The sequence below is a fragment of the Squalius cephalus genome (assembly GCF_949319135.1).
Source record: "Squalius cephalus genome assembly, chromosome: 21".
Lineage (NCBI taxonomy): Eukaryota > Metazoa > Chordata > Actinopteri > Cypriniformes > Leuciscidae > Squalius > Squalius cephalus.
The window spans coordinates 20,897,277-20,924,882 of record NC_137142.1 but is presented as its reverse complement, the minus strand read 5'-3'; the positions used below and the strand labels follow the sequence as shown (position 1 = coordinate 20,924,882).

The window sequence follows — 27,606 nt, the reverse complement described above, 5'->3', positions numbered from 1 at the left end:
GTTTTCTTCCAGCTAAAAGCTAAATATGTCAAGTTAGTGCATATAGATGGATTCAAATCTAGCAGACATGGACTTTGTTTTTAGGTTTTATGGAAGTACATTTTTTTTTAAATGTAGCAGAAAAAGTACTAAATTTGGGCATGTTCGGCATTTTTTCAACGTAATATAATTTGGAATGTAATAATTCTAAACTTGCAAACTATTTAGGATGGAAAGCATGCGAATTGGGAAGCAGCCAGAATGCACAGCACCAATATCAGTGATTTGCACAGCACAAGACTACAGTACCTCCAGTTTACTTTTCTCAGCTGCTTGCGAAGGAGGAGGCGATACTGAGGGCAAAGCAGCATCAGAGGACTTCTGCAGGAGCAGAGGAGAAAGAAAGAGGGCGAGAGGGTAAAAGAAAGCAATTGAAAGAGAATGAGAGAGAGAGTGATAAAGAGGAGATGTGGAATAAAAAGAGCGGAGAGAGAAACATCTGAATTAATAGGCTGCAGCAATCACTATACAGTGAATAATTATTCAGCCTGTGGGAGACTTGGAAAAGCAAAATTTATATACTGACACACACACACACACACTTTATACTGCCAAAATTTAACAACTCAGTAGAACTTCTGTGTAAGTAAAAATATTTAAACATCATTAAAACAACAGTCACTCGTAAAGCAAAACTGCTTAAGATGTTAAGAGTTGTTTTCAGAGAATATATCTTGAGAATTAAGTTTTTGTTTCCCCACTGGCATTATTTTCACATGTAAACCTCAATGAGATTTATGCTTAAAAAACAAAAACAAAAACTATTTGCCAAAGGGCTAAGAACTTAGTTCACGATATATTTAGCGCATGCAGTTTTACTTCTCAAGTGAATTTAACCTTGTTTTAAGGATGTTTAGATATTCTAACTGGAAAACAAGGCAAAAATTCTGCATTTAAATTGGTTGCACAAATATACAAATCAGGAAGAGGATCCACGTATATATTGATCTAGATGCATAAGCAGTCACATTGATCATCAAGGACACATTGTTGGTTAAAAATAGCCCAGACTTTTCCAGATGTTCCAGCAGACTCCATAAATGTAAGAAATGAGTCCATCTGCCGAATCTGCAGTCATTCTGTCAATCTGCACGGCCAAGACTGCCTCAAATCAATAGAATTATCTTACAAGTGTAGCCACTGCAAATAACTGCATCAATCAAACAAATGATGTTTGAAAAGTCTGCTCATATACGTTTACATGTACGTATCAAAAGCTCAGCCAAGTTCAATAATATGGATTTCTATTTTCAGTTTCATTAAGAATTGTATTGTCTGGGGTAGAAAGGCATCGTTTGTAATATGACAAAATAGCCCAAGTGGTCCAATTACTGCTTGTATTCCAGAACTGCATGGCCTTATATTTCTATTTTATTTTGAAAAGAACAAAGCGCAATTCGAACAGGGATATGAAACATTTAAAATCTCATTGATGCTGTTTAATTATGAAAGCAAAAATTACAAAAAGGCATAGCAGCTGTTGTTCAACAAGGTGAGTGAGAACTGCAAGCCAGCAAGTGATGCCTTTTGACTAATAATTAAGTCATGTCTGACTCATCTTTAGCGTTATATCGATTGCAATAGCAGGTGTGAATTCCTGAAGTCTGAATACCGAAGTCTATTGAAGTTAGTCTCTAATTATGCACAAACTTTTTATGATTAATGTTGTGTGGAATACCAAAAGACTGTACTGGTTGAGAAACAAAACTATGTGCTCTCAACTAGGGGTGTGCGATATATATACCGTCTACAATAATATCGTGAATGTTGTTTTAACGATGTGTGACATTATCGAGTATGTCCCCCACTTTACAAAAACACACCTAGAAAGTGCACGCATACAGTACGTGATGTAGTCTTAGTAGGTTAGCGTGCATGTGAATTAAATTGAATTCATTGATTACATCATTAAAAATTATGTAATCAAATGGTAAAAAATCTATTTAAACTAATTGAAAAAAATATGATTTCTGTCACTGCGGCAAACTGACCACCACACAGAATATGAAGAATATCAAAAGCTTCGGGAGTCAGCTGTCCAAGGCAGTCCTAATCCTGTCAAGGTACCAACACACTAAACAAAATATTGTCATATTGTTAGCGATAAAATCCCTGATAATATTGAGATATAATTTGTCAATATCACACACCCCTACTCTCAACATGAATATTAAAGGTTGTATCAGTGATTTCAGGCCCAAAAAACAATGATCACATTCATCTAATCTTTCCTAACGATCCGCTAGCTGCCCGCCCCATAAGCATGCCGTCAAAACGCGTCTCTGTAGGCAGCCTAGGCTCTGAGATCTGCACACAAAAACAATTGGTTTCACAACAACTCAAAACCAAAACAAATAGTGTTCCAACCAATCACCGACAGGTTTTGAGGTTTTGAGCCAGCTTCTTCTTCAGCTCCGACTTCGCGTGCAGCCGTGCACGAGCACAAAACCTCACAACACCCTCCCCCTGTCGGTGATTGGTTGGAACACTATTTGTTTTGGTTTTGAGTGGTTGGTGAAACCAATTGTTTTTGTGTGCAGATCTCAGAGCCTAGGCTGCCTACAGAGACGCGTTTTTTTGAAGGCATGCTTATGGGGCGGGCAGCTAGCGGATCGTTAGGAAAGATTAGATGAATGTGATAAAAAAAAAAATTGGGGCCTGAAATCACTGATACAACCTTTAATCCCTCTTTTTATGAACTTGCACTGTATGTATACAAACAATTTAACCTGCACAACCACGTGCTCAAATATGTAGAAATACAGGTTTGAGTCATCTGCCAAAAACAAAAAACCTCTTTCACAGAAAATGTGGTCAAACCGCTTAAAAATTAAAAATCACCCCCGTGTTCTTGTTTTCTTAATACAAAGTGCTTTCAAGATCACCCGTTATATCATCTTCCAAGCATCGAATGATACTGATCAAGCTCTTGACACACACTTTCTTTTTGTTGTCTTCTCCCTTTTCCCTCACTGTGCCCCCTTTCATTCGCTTAGAGTAGTTTGTTTAGGGTAGTTGTTTCATTGACTCAGGGTAGTTGTTGGCAGATAGATGGCCCTGCCCCTTCACAGAGTCCCACAAAGCCTCTTTCTCTTGGGGGGAAAAAGAGAAAAAGGGGGAGATATGGATGGGTCAGGGCCAATGTTCTTACTCCAATCCCTACTAGACAGAGGGAGGAAAAAAAAGGAAGAGGGTGAAGAGGAAGAGTATTGATGGGAAGTCTGATTCTTTTCCGTCAACCGGTTCTTTCAGACAATTCGCTTCAATGTACTGGTTCCAAAATAAAATAAAATCACTGAAATATTTCCGTAATCATGCAATGATATTTACATATACGCAATTCAATTATTAAAGCACCCAATAATGATGTGAATCATTCTTGTCAACTACTCGGTTTATGCATGCTCATACCAGCACCTAATTGGTTTTTGGCAGCCATGTCAGAGTCCACTGTTTCATCAGATCAGTGGTGATTCGAGAACTACTGTAACCATCAACCAACTCTTGACGAGAGAGAGAGAGAGAGAGAGAGAGAGAGAGAGAGAGAGACACATCACAAACATACATTTTGCCCCTGTTATGAAACCCGCAGCAGACAGTTCTAGTCAGATATGTCCGAAAGAATGAGTTAAGAAAAAAATTAAGCATTATAGGATCATAGTTCTGGATATTTGGATCATTTTGAGTCTGTGTGACTAGCAAGCACGCCCAAAAGTAAATTTTGACTGAGTAACCAGCAGATCTGTTCTGACTTGAGCCGCAAACAGTTTCAGAAGGTTCAGTTCAGTCCAATTTGGTTCAACCAGTTCACTAAAAAGAACCAGTTCAAAAGAACGAGTCACTCATGAACTGGACATCACTAATATGGAAAGCGCTCTCCCAGCTAATTAGGTGCTGAGACCTATATATCAGTACAAAAATGCAAAAAAGGTCTGCACTCTAAGAATACTTTATTTGTTAAAAACAGGAGATAAAGATTATGCAAACATTTCGGTTCTTTGCCTTCGTCAGTATTTTTTATGCTGGAAATGTTTTCGTAAAGTAAGCATTTTTATGAGAAAACGTTTGAAGTTATGGTTATTTATTGGTAAGTTAACCTAAGGGTTAGTAATCTTATCAGAAAATAATTGATAGATTTATTGGGGGTGGGGGTAATATAGAACTACTAAAATAAAAATAAAATATGATAGGTTAATTGACAAGAAAAAATTATTGTAGTAGCATCCTTAATATTGATGGTTTCAAAGCTAACAGACTGGACTAAAGCCCACAAAACTCCAATTTTGATTTCATGAGGTCTTTAAAATGTTATCAAATCACTTTCAGGTTTTATTCACACTTCAAACATAGCAAAAATAGTAATTGTGTAGCAATTTTTGTGTCATGTTTGGCTTGTTTAAGCTCAACAGACAGCATTTGTGGCATATTGTTGATTACAAACATTTTAAACGTTAGTCAGTTTTTTAAAAGTATATCCACGTGTTTTAAACAATGTGTTAACATGATCTTAGTGTTAAAATTGTTTACTGAACATGTCTGTAAAACATTACGGCAAATTTAACGACTTGCCATGACAATGTTACACCATAAACCTGAGAAAAACTGTTATTTAAACGACTTTACAGCTAAATTAATACATCTGTTTTAACACAAAAATTATGCTTAAAAGCTTCACATTAATGCCATAACAGCATTCTAGGTGCTTCACAATAACCTCATTTTATTTATTTATATGGTATTCATCATAATGTCACAAATGTTGTCGGTTGAGCTTAACTTGTATTAAACCCAAAATATTCCTTTGAAGCAAGTGACGTTGGCGAGGGAGTTTTCAGGAAAAGGAAGGGACAAGAAGACTGATGACTTTCCCTTTGTCCCAGTATGGAAGTAGTGCTGTCAGCAGCATGCGTCCACAGAGCCCAAGCTGAACAAGTAGGTCCATTACAGCTCGAGTTAGCACAGAACTGTCCGGACCGGTTCATTACCTGCTGATGGATGCCCCTCATAATCTGCTTTCATTGGGTTAGCATCACCACTATGCTCCACAGCAGCATGGGCCCATATTCATTAGAGAGCCATTAAATAACACCACACAATACTCCTCCTCTTCTCCCCCAATCCCTTTAATACCAGCGTGCACGTCTGGGGAAATAAGTCCAGAACGGGAAGCAGGAGGAGATGAAGAGAGGCGGTCAATAAGCAGAGACCGCAATCAGCCTGGAGTGTGAAGGGAGAACCCATCTCCATCTAAATGCAGCCAAAGACTCCCATCCTCTCAAAGAAGTAACAGCATCGATGTGAGGTCCAAAGGTCTCCAGCTTTCTAGCTGGGGAGTAATAGAAGCAGCGAACAGCTAAATGCCCCATAATGCAGTGCAAACGGCCAAGCAGGCCAGGTCACTTGGGGCTGAATAAGGCTTAGATGACTGCAGTGAGAAAAGAGAGAGTGAAAAGTATGAGAATGGTCCAGTCGCTGGGTGCGGAGGGCTGAAGCTATTATTAGTTACGCTCTGATATCTCACTCACACATTCACGCTCACACAGACAGTTCTGTGGCGTAGGGAAACTGACAGTTTTCTAAAAAAATTCAAGTTACATTTACCATAGCAGAGCTGAGCCTGTGATGTTCATATTCCTGTCATCTTTTATATATTCTGTTCTTGATATTAAAAACGGCCCACTGAGATTCTTCATTTTGCGCATTTTCCATGGCTTCGGAAACACTTTGATCAAAATAATGAAAAAGCATGTAAAAAAAAAAAAAAAAAAAAACATGTTTTGAAAACATCAAAACAAGGAAGTGCAGGACGCTTAATATCCTGGGACATTTATTTTCCGAGGTTCCGCTTCGCTGTTGGCTTCACACACACAATCATTTAAATGGTGCGAATCAGCAGGGAGGGAACATGACTTCAGCACGCTGACTGGAGATAAGGCTTTCAATAAGACACATTTATTCCCCATCTACTGCCACAGAAGAACACACAGAACTTTCATTACTGCCACGAGACAGAAAGACAAGGAGAAGGAAAGCGAGGGATGGTCCGTTAGCCTCTCTTGAGCTTGTTTTAGTAATTGAAGCAAGGAAAGGCTGCAATATTGCATTTCTTTCCGCCTGGGCTGGAAGCAAGCAACTATTGATTTCTTTTCTTTCTGTTTTTTTGGCCTAGCTGCTCATCAGATGCCTCCATCTCAGGCTCAGGGTCACATGATGAGAGTTAAAAGACATCACTGGGGCAAGTTGTTATCAAAGAGTGATGAAACCAAGCACCACAGCGGAGACAAAAAATGCCACTCAAAAATAAAAAAAAATGACAATTATATTACATTATATAAATATTTCTATTTCAAATAAATGCTGTTCTTTTGAACTATTCTCTTCAAAAATCTTGAAAAAAGTATCATGCTTTCCACAACAAAATTACATTTTACATAGATAATAATAAGATTTCTGAAGGATCATGTGACACTGAAGACTGGAGTAATGATGCTGAAAATTCAGCTTTGCCAGCACAGGCAAACGTATATCACATTTTAAAATAAATCAACCGAGAAAATGTATTTTAAATGATAATAACATTTCACAGTATTTTTGATCAAAATAAATGCAGCCTTGATAAGCATGAGACTTCTTTCTCAAACATTACTAAACTTTAGAATAGTAACGTAAGTGATAAATCAACTAGTATAACATAACCGAACTTCTGACAGCATTAAAGGCTCAATTTATATGACATGGAAGATGTTAATATCTTCTATTGTGCTTTAAGAAAGTCTGTCATATGGGTTTAGAATGAAATAAAGGTGAGTAAATAATGACAGAATCTTAAGCTTTGTTAAATAGTGTTGCTTAAACGTTTACCTTCTAGCTTAGGCAGGGTAAACGGTGACAGGTAAATAACGTGCATGATTCGGAATGGCTTCAGTTACACCCTCTTGTCAAAGCCGGAACTTGTGCTTAATAAAGATCCTCTGCATTAGCAAGGACAAACGCAGATGCATTAAAGGAGGTAACTAAATAAAAACATCGTTCATACACAATCAGCAAATACTACCAGTACGGCTACAATTCATTTTCGTATATAGTTTAAAACAGTCTCAACTGGTGGGATGGGACCCAGAAAATTGTAGTACTTTTTTAGAAATGTTGCCATGCTTTTTTTAATCTAATATTCTTATAATATTTTATTTTGTTTAAGCTACATTACAATTAACAAAAACTATTTAACACAAACCAAAACCAGTTTTTAAACATTAATATATTTTAAACACACAAAGAGCAAAGAAGTATTGTGCTTTCATATCAAATAACAGTCCCTCACTTCACAAAACTCTTCTCTCAGCTTCTCATTCTCTTCTCTTCTTCACACACACACTCTCTCATCCAGACCCCCCTCCTCACACTAAGCAAAATGCCTTAAACTGATAACGAGTTGTTTTTAATCACTTATTTGCATTTAAAAGCCGTTGGCAGAGTGGGTGAACGAGGACGACCTGGAATCACAGTCTTTCTTTAGGCAGTGCCTCAACTTTACAGTGTGGCGCACAACACGCCACTATTTTACATTTTAGTATTGCATTTTAATTCATCTAACTGTTTTTCTTTCTTCTTTCATCTTTTCTCTGACACAGACTGATGCTGCTTGTACACATGTCTGATTTATGACTCCTCAATCAGCGGCTGCCCACCATCGCATTGACCTCTGCTGAAATCTGATTGGCTGTCTTGTTTCTGCAGGCAGGGGCTTTAATTGGCTGGCTCAGACAGGCCTGTCGGAGAGAGGCAGAGCTCTTCTTGGGTAAGTAGAAAGAGAGCTGTAATTGGACAGGGCAGCCTTGCAGAGTTTGATCGAAAAGCTTTCACCCTGCAACCATGTTTCAGTCTCTCCTGATCCAAAGCAATCAGAAAAGGCCAAAAGGAGGCTGTTTGTTTAGATTGCTTAAGCTCCTCAAGCATTATCATGAGACTGAAGTCCTGCACAGCATGCTAAGGATGGTCAATTACTATTCTTTATGCCGTTCTTAAAGATTTGGTCAACACAAACTAAGAACAGAGAGGAAATCACAGACAGTAATTTAACATGAGTGAGAGCGCTTTAATTGGCTGCCGGCTCCTGTCAATCAATTTCCAGCGCGTAAAGCACAGCTGCAACCCACCAGGCTGTGTAATGTGAATTTTAGGCCTCAATGATCAGAACAACTGGCCACCAAAATCAGGCCTTCAGTACATAAAATATACAGTAAACTATAGTGCTGGCTCACTATATACAATGTTACGATTCAATAGGCTGCAGTGCATCAGAATCGCAACTTTGCTAAACGCATGAGAGCAACCAAATCTGCAAGATCAGTTTCAAAATTTGTCGCACAGATCGCTTCACTTCAGTCCAGTCCAGTACAATGCTTCGGAAAACTGCCACTATTTATTTGAACTGCTTCTTCAATCCTAAACTGAAGGAAGTGATATAAATTCACACATGGATAAAGATTAAATAAATAAATACAAAATAGAGAAAATAAATACATAAAACAAAATTAAATAAATAAATAGCATGTTTAGACCGGCTTCTTTCTAACTTAAACTATAGGAAGTGATATGAATTCACACATAAAAGGGGGGGGGGGGGGGGGGGGGCACACACACAATATATTAATATATGATTGTTTTGCCACAGACCTAATAAAAAACTATTTTAAGGTGACGTAACTTTGCAGAGGATTTAAAAAATAATGGTCATGAACCTGAAGAAAAAACATTGCAGTGCAGCGTGCGCACACACACACACAAGTTTGATAGCAACAGTGGATGGGTGCAAGTTGATACTCACAATGGCTCCATTGACAGCGTTTTTATCGTAGTACTTCTTCCTCTCGTACTTGTCCCTGATGAAGAACTCCACAGCTCTGAAACATTGCTAAGGAAAATTCAAGCCTTATAACTAACACAAATCATTTTAAACATCACAACATTTAAACAAGCCTGGTTTGCATTCACTCTGTAACCCGAGAGAAGGTCGTGACAAACATCAAGAAACATGATGTCAGCTAATGTTGAAGACCCCATGAAATGGTTTGGCTCACATTTTTCATCTGATTGATGGGATATACTTCATCATACCTCATTTTTATACGTCCTCAAAGTAAACAAACATAGACCGAAAGCCACAAAACTTCCTTTTTGATGTGGTTTTTAAATCTCAGGTATGGCAAATCTCGGTTTGGCTAGAAAGCTTTAATTGGCATCTTGCTCAGCTACAATGTAACTCCTGCAGCAAAGCTGGCCCTCTCAGACTGGCTCTCTCTCCTCATCATTAAATACACCAGAGCACCAACACCTCACCTGGACCACAAACTCAGTACAACTAATTGAAAAAGAGAAACACTTCCTTTCACAGCAAACACACACACACACACAGTTTGGGGCCAAACAGAAATCAAAACACACGCTCTCCGAATCGCACCCTTGGTTAACAGTGAGAATTTATACAGTGACAGGTAAATGCTAAGAGGACCGGTTCATGCAGCTTTATTGGATTTACACTCTCATGAATCCCTTATCACAATACAATAATGCATCTGATGAAATATGGATCAGGTTGAAGAAGCAGGTGGCAGGAAGAGAAAGAATGCAAGAAAGAGAAAAAAACAGGAGTGAGTGACAAAAGCCTTGTGAAAACATTCAGTACAAAAGATCAGCGGTTCTCAACCAGGAGGTCCTGTTTTTTAAAGGGGGGGTGAAATGCTCATTTTCACTCAATCTCCTGTTAATCTTGAGTACCTATAGAGTAATATTGCATCCTTCATATCTCCAAAAAGTCTTTTGTTTTATTAAATTTTTAACAGAAAGATAGGCTGTACCGAGTCTTTCCGGAAAAAAACGAGAGGCTGGGGGCGGGCCCTGTGGGCGAAGCTTAGCTGTGCTAACGCGCCAAGCTAGTGACAACACACAAGAGACATTTGTTCAACAAACAGTTTTACTCACCGTCCGGTTCCAACGCACGACCGCGAATCTTTATCATTGTGACTGCTCGATCCTTAATCATTAGACGATCTGCAAATCCGTGGATATGGGCTTTGTTTATAAAACAATCATCGTCGAAATGCAGGGAACAACAGTCTTACACAACTCCGTTTATGCTCAGGAAAACAAACTCCATCCACGGGTTCCTTAACGCTGGGTTCTTTGGGAATCTGTGCAGGGTTGTCTTGCCCTGGCAACCAAAAACACACTTCTTTGGTGACATTGACTTCCCAAAAGCCGGGCAGGGCGCTTTGATGGCGAACTGCTTTCACTCTCTTGCTCTGGTCTACGAGTGCGCGCGCGGCCGCGATCTTACCGGAGAAGTGCCCTTAGGACCCATATAAGGAAATTCCGCCCTATCTTACGTAAGACAGAGCCATACTCGAAAAAAACTTTCCGAAACTTGTGACAAACCGGAAGGAGTATTTTTGGAACAAAAATACTCCTTCAAACGTACAACTTAGTTTTTGAAACTTTGTCCATGTTTAGCATGGGAATCCAACTCTTTACCAGTGTAAAAAACTCAGTATGCATGAAATAGCATTTCACCCCCCCTTTAAGGATTCTATGATTCTATGAATTTATTTTAAATATAAATCTTTTGTAATATAGTAAATGTCTTTACTGTCACTTCTGATCAATTTAATGCTTCCTTGAATAAAAGTTCATTTCTTTCAAATTTCTGACCCCAAAATTTTGAACAGTACAGTAATTATAACTGTCAAAAGCACCAACACCGAATTAGTCATCTGATTAATCAACGCATAACATTTTTTGGTTATCCCAAAACAAAATAACAAGGAGGAATACATTCAATGTTTAAGATACAGCAATCCTCCATCCATCAAAACTTTACTAGCGAAACGCTGGTTTGCTTTATCCAGATGAGAAACGTAGTTTGTGTATCATCTGGCCATACAACGGTGGGATGTTTTGACATTCCGTTCAGTCTGTATTTCACACAGCGTGATGTGTGAGGGCTCGCACTCTTCAGAAACAATCGTAGAATATGACAGAACTCGTGTTTTAAAAGCACACACTGGCATTAATAATTCACTGAAAACGCAACATGAGTATAGCATACAAATTATTTTAACGCGTTGAGCTTGAATTAATCACGTACATTAACATGTTAACAATGACAGCGCTAATATATATAAATATATTGCAGTAGTGCTTTAATTAACATGCAGGCAGCTTGCTGTACTGTAGCTGTTAGACAGTTTTACCACATAAAACCATCTTGGAAAAATTTCAAGCATCTTTACATAAATACCTAATTTTAAAAACGAGTGGAGACACTTGCATTCAGTTCCATTCTGTTACGCACCATCTACTGTTTTTGAGTGAACATAGCATAACATGCTCCTGGAGATCTACCTTCCTGCAAAGTTCAACTCAAACCCTAATCAAACACACCTGAACCAGCTAATTAAAATCCTCAGGAACACTTAATTATGCAAGGCTTCCTTAAAATGCAAGAGATGCTTTGTTGCATCACGCTGAGATAGAACATGATGCAAACGTTACAGAGAGAAACCGGGAGGAAAGATGATGCATAAAAAAATAGTGCTGGCATAAATAGGAGAGAGAAAAATGAGTTAGATGCATTTAAACACACACAGAAAAATGAGAAAGAAACAAAGAATCCACAAGCACACCAAATGAAGGTATCTCTGCAACAAAAGAGAAAGAACTTCAAATTTCCTCTCTTTGCTAATCTGACGTTTATATTAACACAACCAACTTTTCCATTAGAGAGAGAAGCTGTGATAAGTGGGAAGTGAGAGAGGGTGAGAGAGAGTAAGATACACCCACACAGGAGCACAAAAGATCCGCATTTCCATCTGAAGAAACCACACCTGTGATAAAGCAAATTCCATCAAAGCCAGTTTGTGGAGGAAGCTCACCTCTGCTGTCCAGATTAATCCATTTTGACGGTTAAGAATATTGTACCTCATCGGTCAGCATACAAATGAAGCCATTTCCATAGCCACACCAAATGCAGGAGAGCTGATAACGGGCCACGGATGCCAGGGAAATTCAATTAGAGTTTCTGAAGGCGCCAATGAGGAGAATATGGAATTATCCTGGCCGCCACACACACCCAATTAGACTGATGGTGTGAAATAGGACGGAGGAGGATACCCGAGGCAAGAGAGATGAGGTGGAGGAATGAGAGACATGAAGAGACTTCCTATCGGGCCTCAGAGATGAGGAAGTTCCTGTTCAGTTCTGCTGTGTGTGAATGTGCTGAAAACAGCAGCTGTTTTCTCTGGATCTCTGGAGCCAGAGGTGTGAAGTCACATAGGCTTTGCCTGCCAAACTCACACATCCACCAATATTAGAACAGGAATTCCCAACTGTGTTATATATATATTCATGGTATGTGTATATACTTTGTGACAGACCTGATCTGGCAAATGAAATTTATAAATCAAAATGTATCACCCATTTATTCTGAAATTCCTCATAGAATTGTGCAATTATTAATACACTACTGTTCACAGGTTTGGAGTCGGTAAGTCTATGCATTTATTTGATCAAAAATACAGTAAAAAACATTTTGTGAAATATTAAAATGTAAAATAACTGTTATCTGTTTTAATATATTTTAAAATGTAATTTATTCCTGTGATGGCAAAACTGATGTTTCAGCATCATTACTCCAGTCTTCAGTGTCACAAATGCTGATTTGGTGCTAAAGAAACATTTCTTATTATTATCAATGATGAAGACAATTGTGCTTCTTAATATTTTATTGAAACTGATCAATTGTTTTCATGATTCTTTGATGAATAGAAAGTTCAAAAGAACAGCATTTATTTGAAATAGTAAAGATATTTATAATGTCATAAAATGTTTCTGTCCCTTTTGACCAATTTAATGCATCCTTGCTAAAAAATAAAATAAATTAAAAAAATCTTAATGACCCCAAACATTTTAAAGGTAGATGATGTCCAAAAATCATGGTAATATGTGCAAACAATCAGTGCAGTTCCATGACCGTGCTTTTTTCTTACTGTACCAATTACATGCATTCTTATTCATATAAAAAAAACAACCATCATATAAAGTAAAAAAACAACAACAAGAAACCTGTTATCCTTTCCCTTTTTCCAAGTTTGAACAACCTGTAATACAAAAGTTCATCACCTGGAACTGAATGTCTCAAAAAACATAAATGGTATCCAATGTCTCAAAGACAAAAAAAGAAAAGAGCTCTTAAGCTAGAGAATATTCATGCATGCATATTCATGGTGGAAAATATGTAGTATTTTTGGGAGCAGAAGACCAAGACCAATCTTTGGAAAGTCTGTTAAATTACTTAATTCAGATATTAAAACTTTTTATTTCTTTCATATATATAATTTTTTATATATATATATAGATCTCATTTATTGATGGTTTTCTTCCCTTTCCGTTAAAAATAAGAACTGCCTTCAAGCCACAATTATAGAAATGTTCAAAAATCACTGGCGTGCCCCTGAGTTTCCTAACCAAATACTGTGAGTAGTGGGTGATAAGAACGATTAGTATTACTAGAAATGGCACACATCCTTTGCAATAGCATTAGGTGTTGTACCAACCACAATAAATTCAAATGTAACATCACTTCAATTGCAAGCTTATGAACCGTGAGCAATATTTTGCCATATATATTTGTGGAAATACTCCAAAAAAGTATTTGGCAATCAAACATTGAATATCTTCATTTATCAATGTGCAAGACACCTTGCCTTTAAAACAGTAAATTACACTGCTACATAGTACATACATACTCTAAACCCTTCTCTGTTGCTTACAAGAGAAAAGTTGTTAATGCTGGCTACAGAATCTGATAGTTTGTTTGAATTTGGCAGTAGCAAGAAAAGAGTAGGACGCGACACCACAAACTCTGCATAAACTCACAAATAAACAGTTCTTTGCATATTACAAATCTGCAATTTGTCTTTTCTAGAGCCAAGAAAAGGGATTTTTCACTTTAATCATGTCAATTCTCTCCAGACGATCAAGAAAGCATCTGTACCACACAACAACCTCGGATTAGAAAGTTGATGCTGACTTTTACCAACTGACTAGCAAAGGTAATTAGAGCATATTGCAACTAGAATTACACAAACAAACAGACTGATAGACTCAAGGATACTGGTCAGTTTGCGGCCGTCTGAAGTTTTCTGGGAGATGAGCTTCATACAGCTGTCTTGCCCTGGTGTTGCCCATGCTCTGCACACTCTAAACAGAGAAAGAGAGACAACAACGAATAACAGGTGAAAATACATATAAACCAACCAAGTAGTTTTCTTCATGAAAAACATTGCAAATCATTTTTTAGTTCAGCTGAAAATTGAGAATTAATTCACAGACAAATTTTTTCACAGTTTTGTCAACTAGAACACTAACAGAAGTGTCCTTGTCCATTATTAAAAGTACATAAACTCCAAAATACAACACACAACTCTATAAAATCAATAAATAAAAGTTCACCTAATGAACAATCAGGTCTGCTATGCAAGTGTAAACTGTAAAACTGGTGCATCTTTGTACAACATTAAGACCCTTAGCAGCAGCATAATTTAAAATGCATAAATGATGACCTAAGGTGGGGAAAAAAGTATTCATTATACTGCTTGGATCCCTAAAAAGAGCTAAATTGATCCCTCTCTTTCAATGTCAAAGTACTAGCAGATAAGGAACTCCTGCACACTATCGTTACTTGCAATTAAATTGAATATTTATTAACAACGTTTCGGTCACACAACCTTCGTCAGGAATATACAAATGTTCAAATTCATCTCTTTTAAAATAAACACATGACCAATCAACAGAGCTCCATCTGTAAACAATTAAGCTCATTGAGAGTACATAATTAACAACACATCATAAACAGTTACAAAATGTGATAGTTAGAACAATCACCAAAGATCCCCCTGTAGGTTAACAAGATCATCGAGAACACAATCAACACGTCGTCATCAAACAGTATCAAATTGTAATTCTAAACAGTTACAACAATCAGCAAGGCTCCATAGCCACTAAAGCTCATTGAGAATACAAAGTAGAAAAAAGGACATGATAAAGTTCAGGTCACATGATAAAGGACTTATTGCCCTCAGACATTATCTTTCCTTACGCGAGGAGGACTCTAGTCCACCTTCAGACTTTATCATCGAGATGGCTTCGTACCTTTTGAAATATAATTATTTCAGTTTCGATGAAGATTTTTTTCTTCAGATAAGTGGTACAGCTCGAATTTTGCCCCTAACTATGCCAATCTATTCATGGGTTTTTTTGAGGAGAGTTATGTATTGAATACAGAAAATAATCCTTTCTATTCACGGATCATCAAGTGGTATAGATACATTGACGATATATTTTGGGTTTTTTTGGGTGATCATGATGAGGCTCGAGAATTTGAGACATTTTTGAATAACTTTGTTGACGACTTGGAATTTACCTCTGAAATTAATTCGTCTAGAGTACACTTCCTCAATAAGTGGGTACAGAAGAACGAAGGCAGTTTGATTACAACTTTGTTTACTAAAGAGACTGATCGTAACACACTTTTACTCGCTAGCAGTTTTCATCCGACTTTTTTAAAAAAAGGACTGCCTAAGAGTCAGGTCTATAGATTGAGGAGGATTTGTTATTCTGATTCCGACTTTGAGAAATCGAATATTATGAAAAATACGTTTTTGAATAGAGGTTACCCTTCAGATTGGGTTGATGAAGCATTTAATACAGCTTTTAAAAAGACGCGGTCTGAATTGCTAAAAAAAGAAGACAAAAAAAGCAAGAAAGTATTCTTTTACGTGTATTACAACGCAAGTCCTACATGATAAAATCAATTTTTAAAAAACATTGGCATTTGTTGTCTTCTGATCCGGAGTTGAGCGAAACTTTTCGGCATCCTCTGATTGTATATAAACGCGCTAGGAATTTGAAAGATAGTTTGGTACATGCTCGTTTTCAGAGCGTTAGTCCTCGTGCATCTCAGAGTTTACTTAGTCCTATACAGAATGGCAATTATCGTTGTGGGAATTGTGCTCAGTGTAATAATACATTTAAAACATCATTTTTTTTGTCATCCTAGAACTGGTAAAAAATATAACATCAAATCTGTGATTAATAATAATAATAATAATAACTTTATTTTGTATAGCGCTTTTAAAAGTCAATTCTCAGAGCGCTTTACATAGTCAATAAAACCACGGTAGAAAAATCAGCATAGTATACAACTATTACAAAACATGCATACAAACAATGTTATAAACCTAAAAGACAAGTTAAAATCAGTAAACAAAACATAAAATAAAATAAAATATATCACATGGAGAACCACAGCAATCACGTTTCACCCAAATGCTTCTTTGAAATAATACGTTTTAAGGGATGACTTAAATAATTTCAAAGATGGAGCACTTCTAATCTGGGAGGGCAGGGAATTCCATAACTTTGGGGCGACTGAAGAAAACGTTTCGGTTACTAACGTAACCTCTGTTCTCTCTAGAAGAGGGAACGAGTATTGCGTAGTTACTACGCTACGGGAAAGCCTTTCTTTCTCGAGATACTGAAGCCAAAAATTATCCTTAATTTTTATAATCTTGTCAACGCAGTGCGGCAGCCTGCAGACCTAGGGCAGGCTTACTAGCGTGCCCATTGGCTGCCCTGCGGCAACTGCAGCAGCCTACCGCTGAGCCCTTGGCGTGACGTCACGACCAATGAGCGCGCTTGGCGCGCTTAATGCGTCACAGCCCGCGAAAAGGGGTGTGGCTTAGCGTATAAAAGCGGGGCTCGGAGGCTGCTTCTCTGGTTTCTGTCGCATGAAGCGAATGAGCTCGTGGCGCGAGCACGGCGGGCTACGCAATACTCGTTCCCTCTTCTAGAGAGAACAGAGGTTACGTTAGTAACCGAAACGTTCTCTTACGAGAGGTTCTCTCGTATTGCGTAGTTACTACGCTACGGGAACACCCTTGTCAACGCCGTGCGCGCCCAGCATCCACTGAATGAGTCCCAGGGAGAGCCCGGGGAACGTGATAGCAGAGAGCCGGGCGGCCCACAGAGGGCTAGCGCCGTACATAAGCACACACTAGGGGGTTAGGAGCGGCACGGCCGGTCCGAACTGACAATTCCCTGTATAGTGCAGCTCAACCAGTAGAGCTAAATCACACAACGTAGCCCGCGCACAGATAGTGGGCTGGCATACGCGAGACTTAGACTGATAACACTTTCGCCTGCAAGGCGGGAACATCCAGGTTGTAAAACCTAACAAATGTGGAGGGGGAGGCCCAGCCTGCCGCTGCACAAATGTCATGAATGGGAATCCCGCTGGACCACGCCCACGACGAGGCCATGCCTCTGGTGGAGTGAGCTTGAATGCCCAATGGGCACTGCAGGTCTTTAGACGCATAAGCAGCAGCAATAGCGTCCACTATCCATCTGGACAGGCTGTGTTTCGAGGCGGCGAGACCCTTGGTGCGCCCGCCAAACGAAACAAAGAGCTGTTCCACCACTCGTTTGACTGAAGACAGTGCTATCAGAAAAACGGTTTTGAGCGTGAGGTATTTCATATCCACAGTTTCCAAGGGTTCGAAGGGATGCGCTTTCAGGGCCTCCAAGACCAGTGAAAGATCCCACATAGGAACCGAGGGGGGTCGCGGGGGGTTCATCCTCCTGGCTCCTCTAAGGAAGCGGATGACGAACTCGTTCCTTCCTAATGCGCGGCCCAGCTCTGAACAGAGAGCGCTGAAATGGCCGTGACATAGACTTTGAGCGTGGAGGGGGACCTGCCCGCGTCCAGTAACTCTTGAAGGAAACACAGTACTCGCGATACCCCACATGTCTGTGGATCGAGCCCCTTAGCAGTGCACCATCTGTTAAACACTGACCATTTCGACATGTAGAGCCGCCTCGTAGAGGGGGCTCTAGATTGTATGATCGTGTTCATGACCCCGTCTGGCAGATCAGCGTGTAATCGTTGAGGCTCCACGCATGCAGAGACAGCGCTCTGGATGGGGATGCCATATCGAGCCGCGGGCTTGAGAGAGAAGGTCTCTCTTCACCGGTATCGGCCAGGGGGCTGAGTCTGCCAGCTGTATTAGATCCGGGAACCAAGCTTGGTTCTCCCAGTATGGGGCTAAGAGGAGCACTGTGTGGCGCGCTTCCCTGATTCTCTTGATGACCTGAGGCAGCAGAGAGACCGGGGGAAAAGCATACAGCGGGCCGCTGGGCCAGGTCTGGGCCAGCGCGTCCTCGTTCTTCGAGAAGAACTCTGGGCAATGAGCGTTGTCTTTTGACGCAAAAAGGTCGACTTTCGCTTTGCCGAAACGGCGCCACAGTGACTGGACTGTTTGGGGGTGTAGAGACCACTCCCCAGGGGGAACGTTGTCCCTGGACAGTCTGTCGGGGCCCTCGTTCAGGTGGCCAGGCACATGCGCGGCTCTCAGCGAGCGCAGAGTGCTGAGCCCACACGAGGAGGCGTTCCGCCAGGGTGCAGAGCGTCTTTGATCTGACACCGCCCTGGCGATTCACATAGGCCACTACCGATGTATTGTCCGTGCGGACTAGAACATGGTGACCGTGGAGGAATGGGAGGAAGTGTTTGAGCGCTTTCTCGACCGCGAGCATCTCTAGACAGTTTATGTGTAGGAGATTCTCCTGGTCTGACCAGCGGCCATAGACCGGTCTGCCTTCGAAGAGCGCTCCCCAACCTAGGTTGGAAGCGTCTGTCGAGACAACTTTCCGGTGTGAAATCACTCCCATAGACACTCCTGTGTGATACCATACGGCTGCCAGCCAGGGCTGCAGGGCTGAAATGCAGCTCTGATTCACTTTGACTCGCAAGCCGCCGGCCGCCCAGGCTCGGTGGGGCACGCGCGCTTTCAGCCAGCGTTGAAGCGGGCGCATGCGCAGTAAGCCCAGCTGGAGCGCTGCTGCAGCTGAGGCAATATGCCCCAGGATACGCTGGAATGTCCTCAGCGGAACCCGGCTGCCTATTTGGAGGGATGCGGCGAGGAGGCGGATGCGGCGCGCGCGCTGCTCCGACAGTCTGGCCGTCATAGCCACCGAGTCCAGTTCTATTCCAAGAAGGAAATTGACTGACGGGGCGATAGCGAGCTCTTGGTCCAGTGACCGAGAGACCCAGATCCTCCAGATGGCTGAGAAGCGCTGTTCTGTGAGACACAAGTTCCGTCTCTGACAGCGCTAGAATAAGCCAATCATCCAGATAATTCAGTATTCGCATTCCCTGTTTTCTCAGGGGAGCGAGAGCCGTGTCCATGCATTTCGTAATGTACGGGGTGCCAAAGACAGGCCGAAGGGCAGGATTGTGTACTGATATACTCAACCGTTGAAGGCGAATCTCAAGAATGGCCTGTGACGGGGAGTTATCTGGATCTGAAAATATGCGTCTTTTAGATCGAGAGAGATAAACCAGTCTCCTGGGCGAATCTGCGCGAGGATTTTTCTGGTTGTGATCATTTTGAACGGCCGTCTCATGAGGGCTTTGTTCAGATGTCTCAGATCTAAAATAGGTCTTAACGCTCCGTCCTTCTTGGGTACGAGGAAGTAGCGGCTGTAAAAGCTCGACTCGCTCAGAGAAGGATGAACCTGTTCTATAGCCCTTTTGCGCAGCAGCTTCGCTATTTCAGCTTGAAGCAGGTGCGCAGCTTCTGAACTCACTTTCGTCTCCGTCTGTGCTTGAAAGCGCGGAGGGCGACGAGCGAATTGAAGCGAATAGCCGTGTTTTATAGTACTCAGCACCCATTCTGACGCGCCCTGAATAGCTTCCCATGCTTCCGCATGCATAGCTAGGGGTCGAATGGTCTCTGGGTTCAGATCGCCGCGCTGCGCGGGATTGGGGAACCTGTATCAGAGAGGATGGAGCGGCGTGCGCGCCGCTGGTGCTCGAACACGGGGGCTGGTAAACAGTATTGGCCGGCTGTACAGCGTTCGGTAGCTCGGTCCCAGAGGATGGAGCGCGATTTGCTGACAAACACCCCTGGCGCGAAAGCGGCGTGGGGATTGTAATGTCTAAAAGTGAGTGCGCGTGCACGTGAGCGGCGCAGAGTTTACACTTATGACACGGCCAGTGTTTGGGAGCTTAGAGGGTGTGCGACCCGAGGTAACTGAATGGCAGAGCGAGCAGCGGGTAGGTGTGAGCACAAAGTTGTGGGCACATTTACTACACTTAGTACTCGAGCGGCTTGTGTCCGCTTTATGAGAGAGCGCTCTATGCGCGTTACCATGGGGACCATGTTTGTGTGAAGCAGTGAGCACATGGGAGTGGGCACATTTTCTACACTTATGACACCTTCGGCCAGAGCCGGAATGTTTGTGAGCTTTAGAGGATCTGCAACCCGGGTAACTGTGTGATAGAGCGGGCAGCAGCTAGGTGTGAGCACAGAGTTGTGGGCACATTTACTACACTTAGTACTCGAGCGGCATGTGTCCGCTTTATGAGAGTGCGCTCTGTGAGCGTTACCGGGGAGACCGTGTTTTGTGTGTAGCAGTGAGCACATGGGAGTGGGCACATTTTCTACACTTGTAACACCATCGGCGTTATAGAGCAAATGCTTTGATGGCTCATATGTTTAGACGCTCATAAATACTCAAGCACCATCCTGTGAGATGCGGGTTCGCTTTCTGAATGTAAGAAAGCTGGCCGCGAGCTCGGAGAAGCCAGCAGAAAAAAATATTTTTCTGCCGCCAGAGCCGGATTTGAACACGGTTCTCCAGTGCAGAAGCGTAATATTCTGCCACTGAGCCACAGGGGCACACATGAGCTTCCAGTTGGTGCGAGCATATGACCGAGCGTCGTGTTTCGGCGTTTGTTTGCAGGCGCGCGTGTATTAAAACAGGCCCGTTTACTGCAGCATTAGTATTTCCAGCCGCCTGAACTTAGAGGGGACTGAGAAATATTTAACCCGTGAGACGCGGGTTTGCTTTCTGTATGTAAGAAAGCTGGCCGCGAGCTCGGAGAAGCAAGCAGAAAAAAAGTTTTTCTGCTGCCAGAGCCGGATTCGAACACGGATCTCTGGTGCGGAAGCCTAATGTTCTGCCACTGAGCCACAGGGGCACACATGAGCTTCCAGTCAGTGCGAGCATATGACCGAGCGTTTGTTTGCAGGCGCGCGTGTATTAAAACAGGCTCGTTTACTGCAGTATTAGTATTTCCAGCCGCCTGAGCTTAGAGGGGACTGAGAAATATGTATCCCGTGAGATGCGGGTTTGCTTTCTGTATGTAAGAAAGCTGGCCGCGAACTCGGAGAAGCAAGCAGAAAAAAGTTTTTCTGCTGCCAGAGCCGGATTCGAACACGGATCTCTGGTGCGGAAGCCTAATGTTCTGCCACTGAGCCACAGGGGCACACATGAGCTTCCAGTCAGTGCGAGCATATGACCGAGCGTTTGTTTGCAGGCGCGCGTGTATTAAACAGGCTCGTTTACTGCAGTATTAGTATTTCCAGCCGCCTGAACTTAGAGGGGACTGAGAAATATGCGAGGATTGGAGGAAGTCCGGCCTAAGCGGGACGAAATCACTCTCTCTTCCTCCTTTCGCCGGTGCTCGTGACGTCCGCTCTGATATCCCTTGAGAACGGCGCAGTTGCGCGGCTCGAACAAAGGGAGAGAGAGCGGGAAGATGTCATTATGTGCTGTGACATCGTTTGTTTGCAGGCGTGCGTGTATAACAACAGGCTCGTTTACTGCAATATAGATATTTCTAGTCGCCTGAGCTAGGAGGGGACTGAGAAATGTGTGAGAAACGGAGGTGGCCGGAGAGTGACGCGCGCGACCGAGACGCGGGGTAGCTTTCTTATAACGTAAAGGAAGCCAGCCCGTGACCGTCTACTTCTGACATCCCTTGTGAGCGGCGCCTTGCGCGGCTCGAACAGAGGGGGAGAGGGCGTGCGTCATCCGGGGGGGGGGGGTAGCTTCCTTGTAACGTAAAGGAAGCCAGCCCGTGACCGTCTACTTCTGACATCCCTTGTGAGCGGCGCCGTTTGCGCGGCTTGACAGAGGGGAGTAACCAGCTGGTCTGCTTCACCCCCTGATGCGACGGCAGTGCGGGCAGAGGCCGGCCGCTGCGCGTCGGTGAAGGGCGGGGGAGAAGGAGAGAGCGAGGCTCGCGGGAGGGGCTCCGGCGAGCGCTCAGCTATAACCACCGGCTCGGAAGGCCTTTGAGAGCGGCGTTTTTTTCTTACGCGGCCCGGAAGAGGCAGCCGGAGAAGGTGGAGGATCGTGAAACATGGCGAGTCGAGCCCGCAGGGTCGACATCGGCAAGTCCTCACACTGTTCGCAGCCGCCCGTGGAGAGGGCGCGGGCTGCGTGGTCGAAACCCAGGCAGAGAGCGCAGATCACGTGGCGGTCTCCGTCGCTGAGCGCGGCTCTGCACGAGCCACAGGATGAGCGAGGCATTTGCAACAACGCCTCGCGCTCTTTTAGATGCAAAGTGTGTCGCGGGGCGAACACACAAACACATACAACACAGAGCAGTAAAAGGATATATTCGCCGGATAGCGAAGCAGGCAGGGAAAGCTGAAGGCGGCGAAGGCGGCCGGCGTCCTCAGGCTGAGATCCTCGGCGTGCTGGTCGCTTGTTTCGACGGCGGCTTCCTCAGAGAGCAGCGATGCGTAGAGCTTCGCTGAAAAGACAGAAATCAGAGAAGCAGCCTCCGAGCCCCGCTTTTATACGCTAAGCCACACCCCTTTTCGCGGGCTGTGACGCATTAAGCGCGCCAAGCGCGCTCATTGGTCGTGACGTCACGCCAAGGGCTCAGCGGTAGGCTGCTGCAGTTGCCGCAGGGCAGCCAATGGGCACGCTAGTAAGCCTGCCCTAGGTCTGCAGGCTGCCGCACTGCGTTGACAAGATTATAAAAATTAAGGATAATTTTTGGCTTCAGTATCTCGAGAAAGAAAGGCTTTCCCGTAGCGTAGTAACTACGCAATACGAGAGAACCTCTCGTAAGAGAACGCCCTATCACCCATTGTTTTTAGGCGCGTTACCGGGACAACTAAAAGGCCAGCGTCAGCTGAGCGAAGATTACGTGAAGGAAAGTACGGTACTAAGAGGTCAGAAAGATATTGCGGAGCGAGTCCATTTAACGCCTTGTAGGTCAACATAAGAATTTTAAAATCAACACGATATTCAACAGGCAGCCAGTGCAATGTCTCTAAAACAGGTTTTATATGATCTCTTTGTCTGGTCTTAGTCAGAATACGTGCAGCAGAGTTTTGTACCCACTGAAGTCGGTTCAGAATAGATTTAGATGCTCCCGCCAACAAGGCATTACAATAATCAATTCTAGAAAAAACCAGAGTATTTATAAATTTTTCTGCTACAGAAATAGGCAGCATGGGTCGTAATTTGGATATATTTCTAAGATGATAAAATGAAACTTTAACAGTATTACGTACATGCAGGTCAAATATTAAGTTAGAATCAAAAATTACTCACAAGTTTTTCAATTTAGATTGGAACTGTATGTCTGAGCCGTCCACATTTAAATCTACAGATGTTACTTTGCGTAACTGGTGAGTCGAACCTATGAGCATCACCTCGGTTTTATTGCTATTTAGACATAAATAATTAACAGTCATCCAATTTTTGATTTCTGTAATGCAGTTAGAAAGGTGAGTAACAGCTACATTTACATCCGGCTTTGAGTGAATATATATCTGGGTGTCGTCAGCATATAAATGAAAATCAAGACCAAGATTACTTGTGTTTCTACTCATGTTGTGTATTTGATCCGTTGTCCTTGTGGTTTAGGTTATGTGGGAAAAACGTCACATCAATTGAAACAAAGAATTAGTGAACATAAGAGTTCTACCAGAAGAAAAGATATGAATTATCCAATTATAAGTTTGCCACCTAGAGGGGGTGACATTGAATTGCTCCTACAGAGATGTGAACTTTTTTGGATTTACACCCTTCAAACTTTATCACCTAGGGGTATGAACGATGAAGCATTACTTAATGTAATGTTATAGTGATATTTTGTAACTGTTTTGAATGACGGGTTTTTTCTACTTTGTATTCTCAATGAGCTTTAGTGGCTATGGAGCCTTGCTGATTGTTGTAACTGTTTAGAATTACAATTTGATACTGTTTGATGACGACGTGTTGATTATGTGTTCTCGATGATCTTGTTAACCTACAGGGGGATCTTTGGTGATTGTTCTAACTATCACATTTTGTAACTGTTTATGATGTGGTGTTAATTATATACTCTCAATGAGCTTAATTGTTTACAGATGGAGCTCTGTTGATTGGTCATGTGTTTATTTTAAAAGAGATGAATTTGAACATTTGTATATTCCTGATGAAGGTCGTGTGACCAAAACGTTGTTAATAAATATTCAATTTAATTGCAAGTAACGATAGTGTACTGGAGTTCCTTATCTGCTGAAACGACCTACCTATTTGGTCTTGTTATCCTACACAGCTATCACCTGCTGGTGTGCGATTGAGTTTGTTCACTAATGTCAAAGTACTGCAATGACCTCTGGATAAAGAGTGACCTCATTCATCCCTTGAGGCGGTGGAATTCGATTGGTTGATGTGCACAATCACCAGGCAACAGGAGTGACAGTGCAAAATATCTGTACCGTGATTCATGCTACAAATCCCAGTTCCTAATAACTTCCTAATAAAGCAAAATGGAAAAACACATGAACTTTCACCTGAAACAGGCTTAAAATAAAACTCTGGTTACAAACTCAGCCATCTGTGCGAGTTCATGGCCTTGATTTTTAATTAACCGTGTAATCCTGTACTCAACCACTGTTCGAACATATACAAATTACACGTATTTGCATTATCAGTTCAATGTCACGTACGTCTAAGTCTGTCAGAGACAAATTAAAGAGAATGATGGATCAGAGTGAAGGAAGAGTATATGCTGAAAAACAGACAAGTAATTACCCATCAAGAATTAATTATCCATCCAGATGTCAATTAATATGCGAAGGGGAGATGCAAGACTCCCTTTTGGTTGCTTAAAATCTCATAAATCTTTCAAGTCACACTTCACTTTACAGCACAACACACAGAGACCTCCAAATACAGTTACACACATATACCTGTGATTTGAATGTCATGAACCTATATTTCACAATATTACTGTTTTTACTATCTTGATCAAATAAATGCAGCCTTGGTGAGCATAAGAAAAACATGGAAAATCGTACTGACCCCAAACTTTTGAATGGTAGTGTATGTGATCAATGAATGTGAGACATTGTTTTAAAAAAAAAAAAAGTTTGAGAGGTGGGTCATCAACAGGCCTGAAACATCTCGTTCAGCCCTACAAAGAAAGAAAAGACAACCAACACAGTGTTACACAAAAATACTCATACTTGTATCTGCTCGGGGGTCCATTGGTCCAAGTTGACTGATTTGACGCGTGATATATGCACTCCCAGATTCCGGTGTATTCCAGCACAGCGGATACAAATAAACACACCAAGATTCCAAGAGGCCCATCGAGGTCCTGCAGGGAAAGAGAGCGAAAAAAAGACAGATTTTAGACCTGCAGGAAAGCACTTCCCATTATCTGAAACAGATAACACCATCATAACAGGCAGTGAAGAAACAGCAGTTTAAAATAAATCTTCTGAGTCATGGTGCCGCCTCAAGCTCCGCCATGTAATTCTGCCCCGCCACAGCATCGAATAAACGCCATTGTTTTGTGATGCTGAAAACCATATCTAAACAATGGAATTTTGCAGTTGTGATAATAAAATTCGATCCAAGCGCCAGATGAATGCAGCAGGTAGCCCACCTGAATCGAAAGTCAATAGCCACGGGTACCGGAATAAAACGGTGAAACTACATTGTGAGACTCCTGATCTCATCAGCAACAGAAAAAAAAAGAAGAAAAATGTGAATTGTGCTACAATACAGACTGTATGTGATTATCTTAAGCCCGGTGTGTAATATTCAGCTCTCAGAAGTGACTATAATAGCACGGGGGTGGAAGGAAGCGCTGTGACTGAAGATGATATCAAGATATCAAAGGCAGAGACGGAGGTTATGTATCTTTTAGGGATGTACGCCACACCTAATTCCCATAACATTTAAATGGAAATTTTGTAACCGACTAGTCTAAGAAACCCCCAGAAGAGAGTCTATACAAGCGATCCATTTGAAATAACCTACTTAATCTATGAATCGAACAGTCACCTCCCATACTGAATGCCGCTGAAAGAGATCATTGTATGTTAAACTTGATGTTTACCAGCAATGATACATTTAAGTTTATACTACGGTGCTGTTGAATGTTTGAATCTGATTGGTTGACGAACGTTCTGAGGTGTGCAATTCTTTTCAGGGAAACTGCTTTGACGATTTTATCAGTAAAATAGTTTAGCAAATTAAAAGCGACATGACTTTTCTCACACTCAGGTAATTCACCTACACTTAATCTCTCTCTAATAACTGCATTAATAACTGCATTAGTCTGCTATCAATGGCTCAAGCCTCCATTACTAGCTCTAAAATTATGTTTTAGAATCTAGAATTAATGACAAAAACATCTGAACAATGTCTTGAGGTGTGGTAACCTTAGTATAAGCGGAAAAATTGACTTTATTAGAAAATATGCACATCCGAGGTGTAACAGCAACTCCTCTTTGCGTCATTACCACCTCGGTGTGCATTATTTTCTAATAATTCAACTGCCTGTCATCAACTATTCCTTACATATTCTATTCGTTGGGATGTTGATATAGGATCTGTTGCAGTTAAGAAAGTTTCATTTCGTAAAGTTTCCCCTTTAAACCAGTTTAAAATTCCATACCGGTATTGTCCCATAACCCTTTGAACATGGCCTCAATAGAAACAAAGTAATACATAAATATGCAAAAAAATAAAATAAAATAAACGACTAGTATTTGCGACATCGAAACTCACGGCATCGTTTTGTCGACTAGTCTCGCACTTCCCTAGTTTTCTTCAGCTCTGTTCGAGAAACTGAGCGCAAGAAGTCAATAGCGTTTTGTGCGAGAAGTTGCGAGTAGAAGTGGATGGATTGGGGGGTGTGGGCGCACTGGAGCGGTCCTGACAGGCTGGTCGGTTGGTGTTGGTGAGAACACTGCTCCTGACGGGCTATAAATCACAGGGTTTGCTGGGAAATGGATTTCTGTGGTTCACCCGCCCTCTTTGGCTTTATCTACACCTGTCAGCCATCTTAGGACACATCCAATTCGCTTCCTCCGTCTCACGTGCTCTCACGGTACGGAGCCGTATCCGTGGTAGCGGGGGGGATGGGATCTGTATTCTTCCCTCAGGATGCCTGGCATGCTTTTGCATGCCCATCATGCAACAGCAGAGTAAACCACTGACCCCAGCAGCGCCACCCACACAGCTCCTGAATGGAAAAAGCACTCACACAGCAAGTACAGCCATTAGAATAACAAACAATACCGCACTGTTTCTTCACTTTTAAGCGTGCTCATAATTCATCCTGCATGATTGCTCAGGATATTAATGGCTATCTTGCTTCTGTTCTGTGCTCTGATGACAAAAGAGGACGGGTGACGCATGAAC

The 27,606-nt window shown here is 42.0% G+C and overlaps 1 protein-coding gene across 2 annotated transcripts in view; it reads right to left on the bottom strand.

Annotated features, from left to right (window-relative positions):
• The window catches only part of smap1 (small ArfGAP 1), a 116,922-nt gene that overhangs the window by 66,187 nt on the left and 23,129 nt on the right, over positions 1-27,606 (bottom strand). The window contains exons 2-5 of one of the 2 annotated variants that reach the window (XM_079855775.1): positions 25,416-25,549; positions 14,210-14,295; positions 8,867-8,942; positions 289-360 (exon numbers count right to left, since the gene is read on the bottom strand). In XM_079855775.1, coding sequence (XP_079711901.1) covers positions 289-360; positions 8,867-8,942; positions 14,210-14,295; positions 25,416-25,549 — 368 coding nt within the window. The remainder of the gene's footprint in view (positions 1-288; positions 361-8,866; positions 8,943-14,209; positions 14,296-25,415; positions 25,550-27,606) is intronic. The other variant, XM_079855774.1, reaches the window with a different exon arrangement.